Source organism: Polyodon spathula, chromosome 9, assembly GCF_017654505.1.
Source record: "Polyodon spathula isolate WHYD16114869_AA chromosome 9, ASM1765450v1, whole genome shotgun sequence".
Taxonomy (NCBI): domain Eukaryota; kingdom Metazoa; phylum Chordata; class Actinopteri; order Acipenseriformes; family Polyodontidae; genus Polyodon; species Polyodon spathula.
Genome location: NC_054542.1, coordinates 28,473,353 through 28,493,717, shown reverse-complemented (window position 1 = coordinate 28,493,717; position 20,365 = coordinate 28,473,353). Strand labels below are relative to the sequence as shown.

At 43.4% G+C, this 20,365-nt stretch overlaps 1 protein-coding gene across 2 annotated transcripts in view; it reads left to right on the top strand.

Moving 5' to 3' along the window:
- The window catches only part of si:dkey-100n23.5 (cyclic AMP receptor-like protein A), a 112,941-nt gene extending 105,335 nt beyond the window's left edge, over positions 1-7,606 (top strand). For both annotated transcript variants that reach the window (XM_041259086.1, XM_041259087.1), the window contains 2 exons: positions 1,172-1,319; positions 7,036-7,606. In XM_041259086.1, the coding sequence (XP_041115020.1) occupies positions 1,172-1,319; positions 7,036-7,212 (325 nt within the window). In that variant the 3' untranslated portion in view covers positions 7,213-7,606. The remainder of the gene's footprint in view (positions 1-1,171; positions 1,320-7,035) is intronic.
- Positions 7,607-20,365: the final 12,759 nt, after the last annotated feature.

The following is a 20,365-nucleotide window of genomic DNA, read 5'->3' as shown; positions in this document are numbered from 1 at the left end:
AGCCCGAGATGGAATTGTTTTCCTGTAACATACTGAAGAGGTCCATCTGTTATTTTTTATAATACATGGATACCCTTGTGATGCTAATATTAAAGAAGACGAGGTTCAGCAGTACAGTTTTGTTTATTTTTTAAACATAGTGCTTCAGTGCTGTACAGACGTTCTGTGTCGTTATCTGTTTCTCCAGTTTCTCTGAGATACGAATGTACCAGCTTTACATCTTTTTTTATGTATTCTGATTTTGTTGATCATTAATGAACATTTCTGTACTGTGGGTGTTGTCGAGCGATTGAAAACGAGAAATTTTTTGTTTGAATTTAAAGTGATGGTCTCAGAGTCGAATGGGTCAAAGTTCAAGTGTAGAGGAATTATCACTTTTTGACTCCCCGTAATAGTACATACACACCAAACAAGGTACATTACAATGAAAAGAACCCTAACCCTAACCATTGGCTAAAGATGAATACGCAGAATCTTTGCTAGAGGCGCCTCTTACTGTGTGAGCTTTTCAGTTCTGCGTGCCTGGGAAATTCAATTCACCTGTGCAATCTGCGCTGAGGCAGCTGCCCAGAGGATTTTCAGATTAGATGCAGAAGCATCATACATAAACATTTCTGTCTTTGGCTGCATAGCATGGATTGGCAGCGCTTTTGGCTTGCGGTAACAAGGGGCAGCGAGTACCAGAAATGATTACACAGAGAAATTTAGAAACCATTTACTCCAATGCACCTTTCATTTAGAAAGGAGAAAAACACCCATTGAGGTTACCAAACTTGAAAATAAGCAACTCAGGAATTGAATTCCAGGGCTCTTGGGTATGTGTCTTTTATTTCCAGTTTTGTTACATTTAAAGGATGTTTTTCTCTTTTTTAGACAAAAACTAAAGGCAGAATAAAAGGGGTTGCGAATTTCAGTTTCTAATTGTTCCCTTTTGCAGCCTAGAAGTGGGGCCCTACAGCTACTGGTGGCTGTAACCTAATAAAGCTCCCTAATAAAAGCTGACTTTCAAAACTGTGTGAATATAGTAATTTTTGCAATAGTGTTTCCTGTCTACTACCTAGATTGCGGGAGAATAGATAGGAGGCTTGAGAGATATCAGTGGTGTCTCTCATGAGCACAGGTTATGTTAACAAGCTGTGAAATGAAACCTGCTGTCTGTTTACGTCCACAGGATCCACAACGCTTTCAACCCCCTCCAGCCTGTGTTCTCCCTGACTCTTCTGCATGTTATCTCAGCTCCGCTCCATGGCCTGGCCAATGCCTTCGTGTTCGGGCTGGATAAGGACACCTGGGGCCAGCTGAACTTCACCAGCATGCAGGTACTGGGTTTTCATTTCCACAGATGCGTGGTTACCAGACTTCGTCTTTGTTGTGTAATCGATGGAGATCTGAAACAGTTTGAACAGCTTTGCTCCTTACTAGATGGAGGATAGATCAGTTTTCATTTATCAAAAATACTGAATCTAGTCCATTGGTTAAATAAATTACCGTCAGAGTCTTTTAAATTATTATCAGCAAACTTCCCTAGCAATTCCCTTTTGCAGTCAGCACCTTGTACTAAATATAGTTGGAAAACCTGCATGTGGTTTGAAAATATCCAAAATGAGCTCTCTTTTAATCTGTCTGTTTTAATCAAAGGGCTATTAAGAAATGCTTTCGTGCTACCGCCCTGATCTCCGTTTCCATTTACTCATGTTCCATCAGGGAGCAAGCTGAAAAAGCTAACTAGTACAGCTCCACTCCCTGTGAGCCTGCAAATCCCTTTAAATTCTGACGCTAGCAAGTCAGAGCCCTGGTATAAAAGAGTGGCATCCGCCTGGAATATCTTGCGTTGCTGCCAGTTGTGTCTGTCTCTAGTTTAAGCCTGTGCAAACAGCACAGAGATGGAATGCTGCCTTGTACTTCAACTTAACAGTGAAGCAGAGACGCTGGCAGACAAACCTATGATGTGGCACACAGTCAGAAACTGCCTTCTTATATTTCCAAAGCCCCACTGGCTTATTTATTTGGTGGGCGGAGGGCAGGGGCGGCTGGGTGAACCGCAAACTAAGTTTTGCGGTAATATTGAATGAATAAAATATAGAAAAGCTGAGTGCGCAGCGTAGCAGACAGGCAGTGCAGGCAGCTGGCTTCGAGCTTAAGCCTGGGAGCCTCGAGATTCTGGTTTCAGATTACAGAGCAGGCACTGACTCACTGCTTTCCCCCCCGGGGGCAAGCCAATCCAGACCTGAACACCTGGCCACACAACCCTTCTGCTGTACTGCGAGACAAGAGCAGTCTAGGATTCGCAGGTTGTTATGCCAGTTGGACAACGTACACTGCTTTGCATTGTAGCCTTCGGGAGACAAACATGCCTCTATGCTGCCTGATTTTTAGGTTGGAGGCCGATCAGATTCATATCCAGTGCCTTAATTACTTAAATAAACGTTGCTTTTATAATCAGTGGTGACCCCTCTGTTAATTACACCAGTGTTTTCATCAAACGACTGTATAATACTAGCATATATAGCCTGCGTAGATAGGGGAAAAGGATGCACCCTGATATAAAAAAATAAGAGGTTTGGGATTTGCTCTTTTATGCATGAAAAGCTGGGAATGATTTTCCATGTGATTAGTAACGGCAGCCCTTTAGAATCCGATTTGCTGGAGAGGAATAGTAAAGTGCACGTAGCTTACTCATCTAATCCCTGTGATTTGCTCTCTTGTATTTACATTGATCCATGTCTTTAAGTTACAGAACCGTCAATCTGCACAGGTTTTTTTTTTTTTTTTTTTTTTTTTGGCCCCCCCCCCCATTTGAATTATCCAGCTGTTTAACCCTCTCACGTCCTTCAGTCTTGATGTAGCAACTTATCAGCTGTATTAACCACTCTCGGCAGCTTGGTGAACAATGAAAAGGCTTTCTGCAGGCATACATCTATGAACAGATTTGTACAGTTGAGCCTCTTTTTATTCGCCAAGGGGGATGAATATTCCTGGTTACAGGGTGTGACAGGATGGCTTGGTGGGTGATGTCACACCAGGAAATACACAGGCACAAGTACTGCAGGAGGTCGCCACTGCGCTTGTGTGTATTAAATACAAATACAAAACACAAAACACACAACAAAAGGCAAGTTGGCCAAAATCAATACAGATAAATAAAACAAATATCGTCCGGAATGCAGCCAGCCGGATAGCAATTGTTCTGTCTTACTTTGTGATTGATCGCTCTCTTACTCTCTCGTTCCTCTGAACCTGCAACCCAATGCCCAGCTGTTGTTTATATTGATCTGGCTGTCTTCAAACTGGAAAACAATTAGCCAATTTGAAGACAGCCACAATCCAACCATTCCAGTATTTCTGGCAGAGAAGGTTTTTAACTCCTTCCTTGCCAAACAAACAACAACAATAAATAATAATAATAATAATAATAATAATAATAATAATAATAATAATAAAACAGGTTTTTCACACAATACATTTAAATAATAATAGTAATAATAATAATAAATACTACAAATAACATATGATGTACCCCGTCACACAGGGATATCGTGGAGACTCCATACTTAAAGAATAAGCAGCAGGTTTCTGAAAAATATAGTGTTACAGGTCACCACATGTTGTTACAACTGTTTAAATAGTGTATCTGTCATTTTTCATTGTTTATATCCTGACAACTTTTTACACTTTAAAGTCTTTTTCAAAGCTCTTTTAAAAATGGCCACTCTAGTGCACTGATATGTAGGGTAAGACAGCAATAACAATCCATTCTGCGGTATGGATCAGAAAAGCCAGAACACTTGCTATGTATTGTTCTTTTTTTTTTTTTTTTTTTAATCACTCTTCCTGCAGTGATTTAGAGGACAGATCTCCAACCCCAGTGCACTAGAGCGGCCATTTTGAAAAGAGCTTTGTAACAGACTTTAAAGTTGTAAGTGTAAAAAGTTGTCAGGATGTTAACAATGACAAGTATGTTATTTAAACAGTTGTAACAACGCATGGGGATGTATAACGCTATATTTTTCAGAACCTCACTACTTACTTTTGAAGAACATAAGTATGAAGGTTGCACTTAAACTTTTTATCGCAGCATCTCTGAAAGCTATATCTTGGGAACTCTCACCAGATTGATGATTAAACTGCCCTGACAGTTGTCACAATAAGTCATTTCACATGGTTTGAATATGGGTTGTAGTAACAGGGAACGGGGGAGGGGGGGGGAGGTGTTTGCCATTGTTGTGGTAGCTTAGGACTAGTAATTGATTATTTTCTGTGATTTTCAGTACCCTTAAGTAGATGGAAGTAACCAGTAAGCCACGACGCATGTGTGGGAGCATGTTTTTAAGCGCTAACCCTCTTTGTCAAAGCGCTGGTGTGCCTGTGAATGTGAATTGCTTGTGCTTGTAAACGTTGAGCCTGTGTGCGTGCAAGGGTTTGTTTTCATGTGTGCACAGTCCAGACCATTCCTCCACTGCAGTGCTGACAGGTCTGCCTCTAAATAGCTATATTTAACATGCCATTAACCCAAACGTAAACGAGCTTCAGAAGAAAGCCTGCTTATTAAATGTGCTGGGTGTTAAATTACGGGTGCCTTCCGCAGCAGTGCTAAAGCCGTGTTTACTCAGAAGCCTTTCTCAGCACGGGAGCAGTAGTGGAGCTCCTTGCACAATAGAGCCCTGTGACCTTTATTGGAAATGTCATCAGTGATTGTCCCAGATTCATTCTAATTTATGTAAAGGGGACTGTTTCTTAAAGGGAGGTATATTTAACATAAGTAGGGCTGTATTTTTTGCATGGTAAAAAATTGCTTATTTGACAGTCCGTCTCGATCTCCTAGCTGTCACTCAGCAGCGAATGCACGCACCCACACAGCAGACGGCTACTCTATCACAAGAGTTAATACCCTGCATCTTTCTAAACAAGGGATTTAGGGGAGCTCCCTAATAAAAGCTGACTCTCAGAATTGTGTGAATATAGTAATTGTTGCAGCTGTGTATTTAAAACAGGATCCATTCATCTGCCTTTTTACATATCTGCCCTTACTCTGGTCCCACCACAGTCGAATACGCAACGGATTACTGTACATATAAAAACAAAATGACATAAAGGGGTATCCCAAGTGGCGCATCCAGTAAAGGTACTCCATAGCCTGGAGGTGGCTGGTTTGAGTCCAGGCTATTCCACTGCTGACTGTGGATGAGAGTTCCCAGGGGGCAGCGCACAGTTGACCAAGGTCAGCCATGGTGTCCTCAGCTTACCGCACACCAGCGACCCCTATAGACTTGCCGGGCGTCTGCAGTCTTGCCTGTAAGCTGCCCAGAGCTGCATTGTCCTCTGATGCTGTTGCTGTGGGTTGGCTGCATGGCATCTGCAGAGTGAAAAGAGGGTTGGTCGGCTGACGGCACACATTTCAGAGGACAGCACATGCTCGTCTTCACCGCTCCCGAGTCAGTGCAGGTGAGATAGCAGTGAGATGAGCCTAAAATTACAGTTCGACATTTCAAACTGGGAGAAAAAAAGGGGTAAAATCAATTGGCAATTACTAAAATTATTATAAAAAATTTAAAAAAAGAAAGAAATGTAAAAAAATAACATAACACAACTTCAGGATGAACTGTATCAAAACAAAAAACTTGTCAAGAAAGCATTGCCCTTTTTTCTCCTCCTTACTGTAGTTTGCAATGAAAGATGCCCTGTGTCTATGGGGTATACCTAGAAGTACAGTGGTGTGAGCTGCAAACTATGTTCATTAAAAGTAATGTATGGTGATAGCTAGTCAACTCTGTAGAGCATTGCACAGCAATCATACACCTGAGAGGTATCAGACGAGGTCAGAAATAACCAACATGGTTTTAGTTATCCGAAACCACTGATTGGCTTTGATCTTTTAAGCCTGCTTTTACTGCTTAAAATAATTACGTTTCAAAAGATTTACAGCAAATTATTAAAAAGGACAAAGGTAACATGAAGGTATGGAAGTGCTGTCTTGCAGGTGCTAATTCTGCAGCTAGCAAGTAGAAAGGTGTCGGCTCCACTGTTGAAAATACCGAGTGAACTCCCTTTGACTCTGAACTGCATCATGAATGTTTGGTGCGAGACATCAGATACCCTGCAGGGTTTTTATCATGCATTTTTTTTTCTCCCCTCATTATTTTCATTAGGGACATGTATCCTAGTTTTGCTTTGTGGCAATGACGTTAAAAAAATAAAAAGAGTTGCATAATGGAACACAGTATAACTGGAAGAGGTGTTGCATCATGTCAAAGGAAGACCAGTGATGAACTTAGAAATAATTGCCATTCACTATATGACTGTTAAGTGGTATAACCTGCTGTATTCAGATTTGATTAATGCAAATGTAGGTCTCATCTGACATTGAAAATGACAGTAACAGGAAGTTTATATTTTAACTATGCTGCTGCACACTTTTCGACTGTCTCACTTATCTCTCCTACCAGGACCCCGCTAGATTGTGAATTAACTATTTTGTCTTTTGTGGTGACGAACAGTGAACAGTACAGTACTGTTTTCTACATATATATTGACATGCCTTTGGTGCTGAAGTTTGGCTATCAAGCCAAAAATAAGTTTTGAAACAAATTTCATTGTGTTACTTTAAACCTTTACAGTAGATTGAGTCAATGTTACATGTTACAAAACATTTTTATATGTGCTTGCTTAAAAAGCAACACATTCAGCTCATTTAAAAAAATGGTTTTGTCCTTCAGCAGATGTTTTCTCATAGTCTGTGTGCCTAATGTGCTTGTGTGTTGTTATGTGTTTGCATAATTAGCCAGTAGCCAAACAAAAGCAGTTCCCTTGAAAACTTACATCCCCATCTAGATTACAAAACAAATGACACTGAGGCCAGAGTTAGAAGAGTTACTGCTTTAACTACTGCTGCAACATAAGAGAGAAAGTCAGAATAGTATACAGGAGGCTGCAGGGTGCATTGAGGGCAAAAAAAAAAATAGGTTTATATACACAAGGAAAACGGTAGCCTTTCTGTCCAGGGTGGTGAGCATAGCTTTCTTCTTTGCTTCATTACAGCTGGCGATACACTCCCGCTTGTGTGACAGGACGCTGATAAAGGAGTACCGTACTGGGGCTGTGCGCTACATGCCCCCGGCTGAGGCGAGCTCCTTGGATTTGGGGGACGATGACGACGACGACACCACTGTGCTGTTCTACTCCCCGGCGATGACTCTTAAGGAAAGGGGGTCGTGATGCAGGCTCCCCACCCCCAGAAGCAGCATTACAACCTCCACTAAGCTAGCTGCCTGTGTGTGGCGGCAGAAAGCAGCAGCAGCAGCGGATGGGAGGACAGCCCAGGAGACACTGGAGATGAGCTGTCAGCCTTCATTATTAATTTCCAGCTCTTAATATTTAATGTCATAAAACTGCAGCTCCCCCACACTTCTGCGGAGTCATCAGACATGCAGAGGACATATCAAGCTGAGTTCCAGAGATGGAAAGGGGGGAGGGGGGAGGGGGGTGAGAGAGTGCAGTGTACGTGGCTTGCTGGCTCTCAGAGCTTTGAAGGGGATTGAGATTTTTTTTTTATTCATACAGTATATGGGTCTTCCCCAATTGTTTTAGTTCATTATGCAGATGTGTACAAATAGTATTATATTAGATATATATATAGGTATATATATATTAGATATATATAATATATATATATAGATATATATATATATATTAATATATATATATAAACAATGTCACCAGCAAGCTTATAAATGCTGCATGGAATTATTTATATTAACATTCCCCAGTATTTGCCAGATCTGTTAATTTCATTCAGTGATAAGCAGACACTTTATAGAACAGTCAATTTTCTAGATGTATAATATTCAGGAGATAAGACAGGCTTTGATTTTGGCATGCTGGAGGAGAGATCCTTGAGAGTTTTGGGCAATTAACCCTCCCCCTCCCCGTTCTCCAAACAGCAGTGCGCTAAAGTAAACAACTGCTGTCGGGGCTACACAAGATCTGTCAGATCCCGACATGCTGTTTTGTAAATCAGAAGTTGCCGTTGCCACTTGATTGGCAGGTTGTCCACAGCTGTCAAGCTTCGGAAGTTCAGTGTTAAGTGAGAACGTGTTGTACTCCCGAGCTGCACCTTTGTGTACAGATTCATCTTGTAACTGTCAGCAGGGACGCTGACCCGCAACGGCCTGACCTCATTTCCACCCTGAAGCCTCATTTACCCAACCGCAGCATGGGGGCAGGGGTTCCCTGGAGAGGAACAGTCGTGGTCAATGGACAACTCTGTATGAATACCTTGAAATATTAACAAATATATAGATAAATACGTAGATTAGAGGGCATGTAAATCAAAGCTTAAAACACTCCTCTGCTTGTTTTCTTTGTTTTACTTTCAAATCAAATGGGAAAATGTTGTAAAGACCAAATAAAATTCTGTCAGCTTCTTGTTTTTTGTTTTCTGTTGCTGTATGGCAGCTATGGAGTGCTGTGCCTTAGGGGAGGGGAGAGGAGGGGAGGGGGGTAATAACACTATTGTTTTGGACACAAGATGGCAGCCTAAAATGAAGGCAGCTTCGCATAAGCAGCAGCAGCCTCTCCAGCCTCATACCTCATTACTTTCCTAATTTACACATAACGCTTTCACATGCCAGTCTATTACTCATTCAGGGAGAACTGATTGAGTTAAAAATGCCTTAGCCAGCAACTAGAATTGCACATAATGTTGGTTCCAATTGTCTGGTTACCTGTTTTATCTAAAATTCAAATTCTTATAATTCAGCATTATCATAATGTCTGCTTTATCTGAAAAGAAAAAGTACTTTCCTAACATTTTTTTTTTTTTTTTGCATTGTTTAGAAATCATGCTTTTCTCTCTTAAAAAATACACCTTTTTTGTTTTTTAATATAGCAATTCTACATAATCAACAAATTATGATAGGGGCACAGATTCGTAAAATTAAAGTAAGGCTTTATGTAGCCTATTGAAGCTGCTATTTGTAGTACACATTTAAGTCATTTTACATCATGCTCATGCATGAAATCTTGCCCAGATGTACTTTCCTGTTCTTGGGGCATATTTTCAAAGTGCTAATTGTATATATGGAAATGTTTCCATAACTTCTGCTACACAGTAGTACTGTATAAAACAACCACACATACCAGTCTGCTTAAACCAAGGTATTATTGGGTAGTTGTTGCTTTTCGATCACAGTCTTAACGCTAATAAAACAAAATGATAATGCAAAAACTTGTACGATAACTGGGAATTAAATTTTCTGTAATATGTAATTAACTTTGTATGGTGCACATAAAATAATCAAATCTCGGGCTGTCATATGGAAATAATTATTTCCTGTATCACCGCATGTGCAGTAATTGGATACAGTTTAGCATTCACAGCCCCCTAGCATCAAAGCGTGCACTGTGCCTGCCACAATCTGGCCTTGACGCTGAATTATTTTTCAGAGCTCGTAAAAGAAGCTGCAAACCCTCACGTGACAAAGGGAGCAATAGGGGGGTCTGAAGAGATTCACGTCAGCTGTTGGGAATTATCCTGGACCGGGTGCATTACTGGTTAAAATACAACACTGGCAGTGACAGCGCTACAGGAAAACAATTTTAAATTGAAGCCCACAGCTGGCTAGATATGAAAGGCGCTCAGACTGAGCAGGAAGCATTAAATGTATTGCTTTGAGGGGCTTGACTGCAATTGTGCAAACCTCCTGGCACTGGCTGGAAAAGCTTGTGGGCGAGAGGGCTGCCTCATAAACTTCCCCTTAAACAGGAACCACTTGTTAGCGACTTTCAGCCAGACCTGTGTTTATCTGATCACTTGCAGACTCAAACAAAACAGGGCTGTTAACATGAAACGCAGGAGAGCCGAGGGCCTCCGCGGACAGCCTGCTCACAGTTACATTCACCTCGGGGTCAGTGCTTTGAATTGCAGCCAGGTTAGTAGCTGCTGTAACAGCGACCAGAAAGCTCTCTTTTTTGGGTCTCCGTGCTCTTCCTTCAGCAGTCATCATCATAGTTTGCGCCTTCCTGCTCTTCAGCAGCCGTCCATCAGGGTGAAAGAAATGGGTGAGCTTTAACCTGAACTACTGTCTTACCATCAAGTGTACTGGCAGCAGGGCATGTGTGTGGCAGAGGGGTGCCATGTTTTCGCTGTAGATAAACAGGATTCCTAAATGCTATCAGTTTATTACCTGATCTACTGGCTTGGGACCACTATTTAGCATCTTTTTTTATAAAATTCCTAAGGTTATCCAGTTGAAACCAATGAGAAACAGCTAGCCAAGCCTGGTTAAGAAGACAGTAAGACACAACAGTACACCACACCCACTCTCGTAGTCAAACCATTTCTTCTACTGAAGATGATTTTATGAAAGATGTATTGTCATCAATATTCTTGTTTTATCTTGGGAAGGCAGGACAGAGCTGATATCCTTGTAATAAATAACACACTACAAAGGTATTGTGCCACTGGGAACTAACCTGTATTTCAGCTGTGAAAAGGTCACTTTCTAGATTGGCTTTGCAGCCTGCACTGTAACTCTGAAGATAGCTTGGATTTCTGTGTACTCAGAGTGTAGGGATGCTTTAGAATCCCTTGCTTGGGATTTCCACACTAAGCCATGTCTAAAATTATAAATCTGGGGCAGGCAGGGCTACCTGCAGGTCCCTCTGCTTGTGGTTGTAGTGAAAACAAATTGCCCCTTGAGTTGGCTTATTAGTCCCACAGCCCCTGGTGAGGGATGAAGGAAGAGCCGGGAGCCATCGGCAGCAGTATAAAGGCATAGATCCCCAGCATGCGCTGCAAGCCATTGTGCTGTTGTCTAGGAACACAGATACTCGCCTATACATGTTTCAATCCCCAGCTCCTCATTATGCGTCTGTGCTTTCAGTGGATTTGAAGCGCTCTCGCCTTTTACTGCTTACCATCCTGAGTGTGTGTGTGTGTGAGTGCATATCAGAGAGAGCGAGCGTGTGCGTCTGCATTAAGCTCAGTAATCTCTTGTCTTACGGTACCCAGGGGGCAGATATCACTTGTGAAGGCTAGCTTGCAGCGGTAGGGGCAAATAGTAAGCAGTTACTGGAAGCAGGAATGCAGCCACTTAGAAGACGATCTGTCTTTTTTATTTATTTATTTTTTTAAATGTATTTCTTTTTTACATTAGTGTATGGATTAGGCCGACCAAATGAGTGCAGCAATGGGGTAAGCAAATAATAGAGGCAAGTGGGGAACATTGAAATGGTTCGTTTCATTTTCCTGTTCTGTTTTTTTTTTTTTTTTTTAATGTACTTTGTAATTATTTCCCTTAGGACAGAGACGTTATTATACATTTACAGGGGAAATGCCTGCCCTTACACAGTCTTAAAGGGTGTAGGGTAACCATGGGCCACTAGGACAGCACAGCAAGGTATTTATGACCCAATGGTTAGCACCTCTGTTTGCTTGGATGATAATCTGCAACACTTCTGTTCCCCAGAGTGGTGTGTATCATCGCTTTTGAGAAACAGACCACATATTCTTAGATACAGAAGCACCTGCCAATCAAACAGCAGCAGCTTTCAATCTGTCACGTGTGTGGTCTGTGGAGAGATGCATAACTGGCATAACAAATCATTCGGTCATGTGAGGGATAGCCCTCTCCATGCCCTGAGATTGTGGCTAAAATGTATTCTTTACGAGGTTTCGTGTATTGCCCTCACCTGGTGCACTCAACACAGCAGCTTGTAATGTAAGGGATAACACACGACAGGGTGTGCGTTGTGTTTCATTAACATACTGCTGTAGTTGTGTTGGAGGTACGAAGCAAACAACAAAGCTGTATGTTTATGCAACACAACGCACAAGCTCAGTGTGTTATCCCACTAATAAAACTGATACAAATATATCCTTCTGTTTTGTTGAAAAAATAATCACTCAAACAAGGTTCTGTTTGTTGTAAACATTAAACTGGAGGTTTTCAACGTTTCCGTTTTAGGTAATTAATTAAAATGAGTAAAGCCTCCGTGCTGGTTTCAATGGTTCTGTAAACAGGTCTGAAGTGAGCAAGCATTTGAAAATGCCAATCATATACAGTATTTTTTGTTGATAATGAAAAGATACAGAGAAGGAGGCAAAGACAAAGTTCACTATCCATGCATTACTATCACTGACCTGGAGAAGCCAATACAAAAATACATTATTGGCATTTTTAAATGCTTGGTCACTAGTAGACTTATCTTTGTGGTTTATGTCAGCCCTGTTTATGGAGTGATTGAGACCAGAACACAGGCTAACGCAACAAATCTCACGACTTTTTTCAAACTGGCGGCCCTCCTGCAGATGCTACTGTGCCTTTAACGATAAGGATTGATTGCGCTAGTTGGAGGCTCAGAGACCTTGCTCGTGGTGGCCTGTGCACGTGCAACTTCAAAGTACGTCATGGGGTTGTGGCTCGATAGGTGTAACATTTGAGACGGAAATAAAATCAACAGCAGCACGCGATGGCAGTGTAAAGGAATATCCCCTAGAATGTGTCCTGAGGGCATCAGATGATTCTCGGGCATTTGCTATTTACTCCCACCAATAAGGAAGTTGAAGTGGGTTCTCTGTATTAAACACATTGAGAGCCTGAAAATTTAAAAATGTCTGCTTAAAAAAGAACCGATTATTTTCGAAGCAAAAATGAAACTAGAAATTACCAAACCGAAATGGATGTCGAAAAAAAGAAATAGAAAAAAATGTAGCAAATGAAAAAGAGCAACCTTACATAGTCAACGAAAAGCAACTTGTAGAAAGCGAATTGGAAGAACCTCAAGACGGTCCAGTACGTAAAAATAAAGAAACATTGTGGGTTTAGTGGGAATGATGTTATGTGTGTGGGTGGAGGGGGGGGGGTATGGAAATGGATTTTTTTACAGCAAGGAATTGGATGGTATGATGTGCAAACTCTGCCAGAAACACAAAATAAGATTGCAGAGGATTAGGGCATAAATGGAGCAGTGTAGCCTGGGTATGAATTAGGGTGGATTATTATTCATTATTGAATTTCTTATTATTCAAATTATTTGTCTTATTGTATATTTAAGGTAAGGCAAATCGATTGTTCTGTTAAAAGTGCTCCCAGCTATAATGCTGTGTCTATACAGCATTCTATACAGAATTCCTGTGGGGAACCCAAGATAGAAACGGAGTACTCTTAACCAGCTGAATTACGCAATGAAGCATAGAATTCTCGAATTGCAAAACGTTTACATTTTCAAGACACACTTTTTAAATTAAGGGCCATTTTTAAATCGAGGGCCAAATCACCATTTCTGTATGTTTTGTCCAATCAATAAAAAGCCTTTTGTTTTCTTCAATTTCAATAGATCTTTGTGTTTTTTTTTTTTTTTTTTTCAAGGGAGGCTTTTCTTTTTGTAATTATAGCCACTTGTCTACTGTCATGTTTCCAAAAAGATCACATGCGGCAAAAGGAGTGTGACTCATTTTTTTAAAACTTTCAAAGATCCTCACAGCAATGTGTATATTCATTGTGAGTTTAAAGGGTACATAGGACCCTTTTTATTTTATTGTGTTACATGTTCCCATGTGTTGCTACAACTGTTTACGTAAGGTGTGTGTACTGTTTTAAAAAAATTTTTTTTTAACATTTTGACCATTTTTTTGAAACTTTTAAATTGCATTCCCTGCCTCAAGATGGCTCACATGTACCCGCATGGACCTGTCAGAACTACAATTCCCATCATCCTCCTGCTCACATATGTAACTGAGGTGGATTTACCAGTGTGTCACCCTGGCAGAAGAGTGCTAGGCGATACGGAGAAGCAGTGGAGGGGAGGCAAGACTCGCTCCCCACCCTCTGCCTCTGAAAACCTGCGACGCCAAACTCTTGCCGCCACAGGAAGAAGACGGCAGCTGAGTGAGACACAGCAGGAGATGCGGCGAAGTGCAGCGTCACTGAGACAAGCCTCGTGGTCTCCGGCTCTAGAGAGCCGCACCATTCTACAAGGTTAGAGGGAGATGACCCTCTGCTCCTATCTCCACCACCAGAGGGATAGGAGCCTCTGCCTCCACCACCTGGGAATGCCAAGCCTGCACCGCCCGCAGTTTCCTGTCCCACACCTCTAGAGGCAGTCTGTCTGCCTCTGCCTCCACCGCCAGAGGGAGAAGAGCAGGAGCTGCCTCTATCTCCACGTCTTGGGGATGCCAAGCCTGCACCGCCTGGGGTTGCCTATTCATCACCGCTGGGGGATCTTTCAATGCTATTGCCGTCTTCGCAACTAGAAGGCCGGTTCCCATCACATGGGGGTTCTTTGCTGCTGGCCCCTGGGGATTTGTTGTTGCCTCTGTTCCTGTGAGAGGACAAAGACCGGGACTTTTGGTGTTCTGGGGGGGGGATTGGTAGCTGGTTGCAGCCATGTGTTGCATGGCACCCTGAGGACTTGTTGAGGACACTGGGCATTAAGCTAATGGGACGTTCAGGCGTGAGATGGGGCCTGTGTAAGCCAGGACCAGACTGACTCACCATTGGCACTTGTTGGTGGATCAGGTGCCATGCCCGGAAGTCAGCCTCTTTAGTAGGCTGTGTGGTCCAGTGGTTAAAGAAACAGGCTTATACCCAAGAGGGAGCCCAGTTCAAATCCCAGCTTAGCCACTGACTCATTGTGTGACCCTGAGCAAGTCACTTAACCTCCTTGTGCTCCGTCTTTGGGGTGAGATATTCTTGTAAGTGACTCTGCAGTTGATGCATAGTTCACATATCCTAGTCTTGTATCTTGTAGCACTTTGTGATAGTGTTTTTTCTTTTTTTTTTTTTTAATTTAAATAAAGATTATTATTATTACTATAGAGAGAGGTTGGGAGTGGGAATTGTTGAACCCTTCCTGTGTTTGCCTTTGTTTGATTGTGTGTCACCCTGGCAAATCGGTATAGAGCTCCGGGGTGGGTATGGGCTGTCTGTGAGTGAGAGAATTGTGCTGGATGCTGTTAGCTGCCTAATAAACCCACATTGTACCTGAAAGAGCTTTGTGTGTGTGTGTGTGTGTGTGTGTGTGTGTCCATTACTCTGGTGCTGGTACAATGTTATAGTTTTTCATGTGCTCATTTTTCAGTAAGCTGTACTGTTTATTGTGTGGTCCACTGAGATTAAAAAATTTTAAAAAAAGTCAGGTGGTCCGAGAACAAAAAAGTTTGAGAACCACTGTTCTAGACAATTTCTAATGTAAAAAAGATATACATAAAAAAAAAAGATTTCATAAAAACATGGGTTAAAAAAAATCACTTTTTTGTTTGTACCATACGGTAAATTCTGACTGTTTATTGTAACATATTCCTTTGTTTAAAAAAAAGCCTAACCATTGACTATTTTTAATATATCAAATTGTAATAATTTACCCTGTTCTTTGCTGTTTCGTTACCGCCGTATTTACATGATAACTACTGTTATCTTCTTAACTGGTCTTCCATGTGGTTTTGGAGCAGTTTTTACTGCAGGCCTACTTAGTGATTATGGAAAGCCCCAAGATGAGAGAAGCAGCGGTGAGCTCCTTTCACAGATTTCTCTGCGCGGCGGCAGCAGTCCCGAAACCAGCAGCATGAAGGTGTGTTAAGAGAATAGCCTCAAAGAGGGTGGGTGACACGGCGCGTCTCTGAAGCCGGGGGTGTAATAAAATTGAGAGATGTGCTGTTCTGAAGATTTATAGTAGGCCTTTACTTCAAATATATATTTATTTCTCAGTGTATAGATCTTGGACCAGAAAATACCTACTGAGACGAGGCATCTCATTTACAGAGGTTCGCAGGTCATATTTTGCCATAGACGGGAGAGGGGACGTATTAAACCAACTGCATTTTTAACTATAGTGTGACCCATGTGTTTTGCTGTTGAATCTATTCTGCTTATTATGCTTTTCGTGAGAAATCTCCTGATGAATATGCATAAAGTGTGGTATAAAAACAAAGAAGTGCGCTATTCTTTTTTGATACGTTATTTATTTATTTATTTAATTGTTGAAATACAGTAAAAGAGACCGGTGCCAGAAAACCAGTCTCTACTTTCTGATTTAGTACAACTGGGCATAAATAAACAACCACTAAACTGGTGTGCATGAAACAGGGGCCGGACCCACTAAACTGGTCTTGTGACATCATCATTAGAATCCAGTTTTGGCGAGGTAAAATGAAGAACAAATATCCCACACACTCGTTCTGCGTCCCTGCGTGAGTTGTAAATGGATAACAATAGGGGTATAACTTCACGTGTGGAACGTATTTCTTATGAATATGCTTTGTCCTATTTATGAACAGGAGACGGTTATGTACGCAGTGATTTCAATCCGTGTTAGCGTACCATTACACTTTGCTCGTTAAAACCATTTGCACCACAATGGCGCGTTTGCGTTGAGTATCCACAGTCAAGGGCGCTGGAATGTTAGGTTATTACCATAACCCTGGTTCCCTGAAAAGAGAATGACAACCATTACCGAATGTGAAGAGCCTCTCTGACCATCAATCTCTGAGCAAATATACAAAAGCTGCCCTATCAGGGCCCTGCTGTGTGGGGGGAAGTCCCTCCCACTCCTGTTGAAGAGGGACGTCCTCACAGTAGCACATCTCCATTTTCTTTCGAAAACAGAGGTCAGCTGGGGACACGACCGCAAAGGGTTATGGTTGTCATTCTCTTTCAGGGAACCAGGGTTATGGTAATAACCTAACGTTCCCTTTCAATTCGAATGACAACCATTACCGAATGGGAAAGCTGTATCAAAGCTGTTGTGGCTCCAGATTACCGACAGTACAGCCCCACGGCGATAGCAACAGAGCCCACATGACGCCTAAGGGCATGACGCCTGCAAAACTCAAGACGGTAAAAACGCACAAATGTCTGACTACCTGTCCATGTAGCAGCATTGCATAACTCATCTAAGGAGGCGCCAAGAAGGAAAGCCCACGAAGTTGCCTGGCCCCTGGTAGAATGGGCCGTAATGTCCCCCAGTAATGGGGAGTCTGTCTATTCATACGCCAAGCGTATCGCATCTGTCACCCAGTGGGCTAGACGTTGCTTTGATAGGGCCTGACCTCTAGAGCAGGACCTGTAGCAGACAAACAGCTGGTTGGACTGTCTCCAGGACACTGTCCTATCCAAATAACAGCGCAGAGCCCAAACTGGGCATAGTGTATGTTGTCAACGGTCCTCCTCTGACTCGTGCAGGGGAGGTCTGAAAGATTCCAAAACCACTGATTGGTTAATACGGAATGAGGATACCACCTTTGGCAAAAAGGATGAATTTGTTCTTAATGTTACCTGCGAGTCACTTCCAGTGAAAGCCATACATGTGTCATCGATGGACAGCACATAAAGCTCACTTACTCGTCTGGCAGACGTAATGGCTATTAAAAATGCCACTTCAATGAAACAGGGTGCAGTTCTGCTGACGCCATGGGCTCAAATGGGGGACCCATAAGTGCCCGCAGTACCAGTTCTAGATCCCACTTGGGGACCATACTTTTCATGGGAGGACAAAACCTCTGAGCCCCTTTAAGAAACTGCACTGCCAGGAAATGTGCCCCAGGGAAGACTGAGTAAATTTTGTCATGGCACACTGATATTGCTGCCAGGTATACCTTCAAAGTGGACACTGATTTTCCTGCATCAAACAGGTGTTGTAAGAAGGTTACTATCGTCTCAATCGGGCAAGTCACTGGATCATGACCTTCGGCAAGGCACCAGTCTTGGAAAACTTTCCATTTATATGAGTACTGGGCTCTAGTGCTCGGCGCCCTAGCAGACTGTAGTGTTTCTACTACTGCATCTGGCAAACCTCGTCTGAATAGATGGCTCCGTTCAACGTCCAGACCCAGAGTTGGAGCTGGCCTGGGTTCGGGTGCCATAATAGCCCCTCCGCTTGGCTCAGGAGGTCCTTGAGCAGCGGGAGCTGCCACGGCTGATCCGACAACATGTTGGAGAGGAGAGCAAACCAGGGGCGTCTCGGCCATCTGGGTGCAACCAGCAAAGCCTGTGCTCTCTCCACCCTGATCCTTTCTAGTGTCAGGGGTAATAATGGTAGTGGAGGGAATTCATACAAGAGATCCTGTGGCCAGGGGTGAGGCCGTCTACAACCTGACACTGACCGGGCTACACGTCGGCATCGACTCCAAGGGGACCCCATCTCTCTCCATGGAGAACCATGGGGGGCAGTGAGTGGACTCGGCTATGGCAAAGAGGTCGACTCGTGCCGGTCGAAACCTCTCCCAAATCTGCTTCACCACTTGGAAATGCAGCCTCCACTCCGAGCTGTCTGGAGCTTCTCTGGACAGGAGGTCTGCTGCCTTGTTGTCCACACCGGGGAGGTGAACTGCCCTGATGGAACGCAAGTTTCTGTGCGTCCAGGACAGGAGTCTGTGTGCTGCGTGGTGAAGGCCCGGTGAACGCAGGCTGCCTTGGTGATTGATGTAGGCTACTACTGTGGTGTTGTCTGTACGGACCAGCACACGTTTGTGCACTAATTGCTGGAGAAAATCTGAGAATACCAGGCTCACTGCTTGCAGCTCTTGTGCATTTATGTGCGCTTGCTGCCAGTGTCCCTTCCACTGACCTCTTATTCCTCTTCCATTCCAGACCGCTCCCCAGTCCAAACTGGAGGTGTCTTTAGTGATCTCTTCCCTTCTGTGAGGGGATCCGAGGGGAGATCCAAAGAGCAGATTGCCGGGACATAACCACCACTCCAGTGTCTTCCGGCATTGTCGGGACACTCGCACCAGCTGGTACCGATGTGCACCTTGAGCGTATTCGGTGCAGGATCGATGTTTGTCCTGCCTGGGCAGCTTAGCTGAGCACTGGTCATACTGGTGGAAGCCAGCTGAAGACCCAGTCGTCTGCACCGACATGTTTGCAGTTGTTGTTGTTTTATTTTTTTGAAACTGCTGTGCTCAATAAGCAGCCTGCAGATGCGTTTTTAGAATGATTCACTGGTGCCGAATCAGTTGGTGCCAGGATTAGCATCGAGGCGAGCGCTGTCAGCGTCGAGATGTGTGAGGTCGGTGCCAAGAGGTCGGCGCCGAGTCGATTGCATCGAGGTCGATGCCGACGTGTAGCCCGGTCAGTGCCAGGCTGTAGACGGCCTCGAAGCGGATCACTGGTGCCAAATCAATCGGTGCCAGGAACGGCGCTGACAAAAGCGCTATCGATGCCGAGACAGTTGGTGCCGAGTGGACCTGTGCCAAGGTCGATACCGATGGTAGGCACTGTCGGGCCGAGCTGTAGGCGGCACCATTCGGCGATGCAATGCCGGGGTGTGCAGCCGATTCAATCGCCGTGGTAGCCGAGGGCAAGCGCAGCCACATTAGGAAAGCCAGAGGATTGAAAGGGGGCACTAGGTCAGAGCTTTTTTTTTTTTTTTTTGGTCGCTGTGACCGATTAAATCAGTGTACAGGACGACGCCGTGAGCCCGCGTGGTCTCCTTACAGCACCACAACAGCTACACGGTGTATCAACTACACAAAGCCTCCTGCAGTTTGAGAGCAATGGCTGCTTGACAAATCCCTGAAGAGGGGTCGAAACCAGCTCTAGCCAGAAAACTGACACAAGAATTATAGCAAGAGTCAATTTACCAACGCTCGAGAGCGTGATTACCGTGGATTCGATTAGTAATTTATTGGCAAACCAAACAAATCAGCCAAATTCGGTACGTAAAAATCAAAAGCAATGTACGACCTGTCTCAGAGACATGAGAGAAAAAATGCCGATGTGCTACTGTGAGGACGTCCCTCTTCAACAGGAGGTGGGAGGGACTTCCCCCCTCACAGCAAGGCCCTGATAAGGCAGCTTTTGTATTTTTGCTCAGAGATTGACAGTCAGAGAGGCTCTTCCCATTCGGTAATGGTAGTCATTTGAATTGAAAGGGAACTAGGGGTGCAGCTTTGCATGGCTTCCAACATATACAGGGGTTACAGTTTTGTTCAATGGCTTTCAGCACCCCCACTTTAAAAACTGTCCCAGTGCCACTGTCCACAGTCCTAAATCTGTTAGAAATCTGCTCTGTTTTCCATTCCATTCCACTGCCACTGTAAACAATAACACATACATGTACGGTCAGTTTGGTGTATGTGTGTTTATCTGTTTTTTTGTTTGTTTGTTTTTTAAATCAATAAAATACAAATTACAAAAAAGTAAAGAAAGAGCTGCTTGAACTACCACGGCCACCCCGGCAGTGTGTTCTTAGCGTTTCTGTGTAGATTGTTCTAAGCGATCCATAACGACCTGCAGGTGGATCGCGCAGATTAATCACTACTGCTCGAGGCGCAACTGCGTGCAAAGGACTCGACTTCCTGCAATCGGATCTCAGTGCCTGCCACAGGAAAAAGCCGGTTTCCAGAGCCGAGTATCTTGGGTCTGTCGAG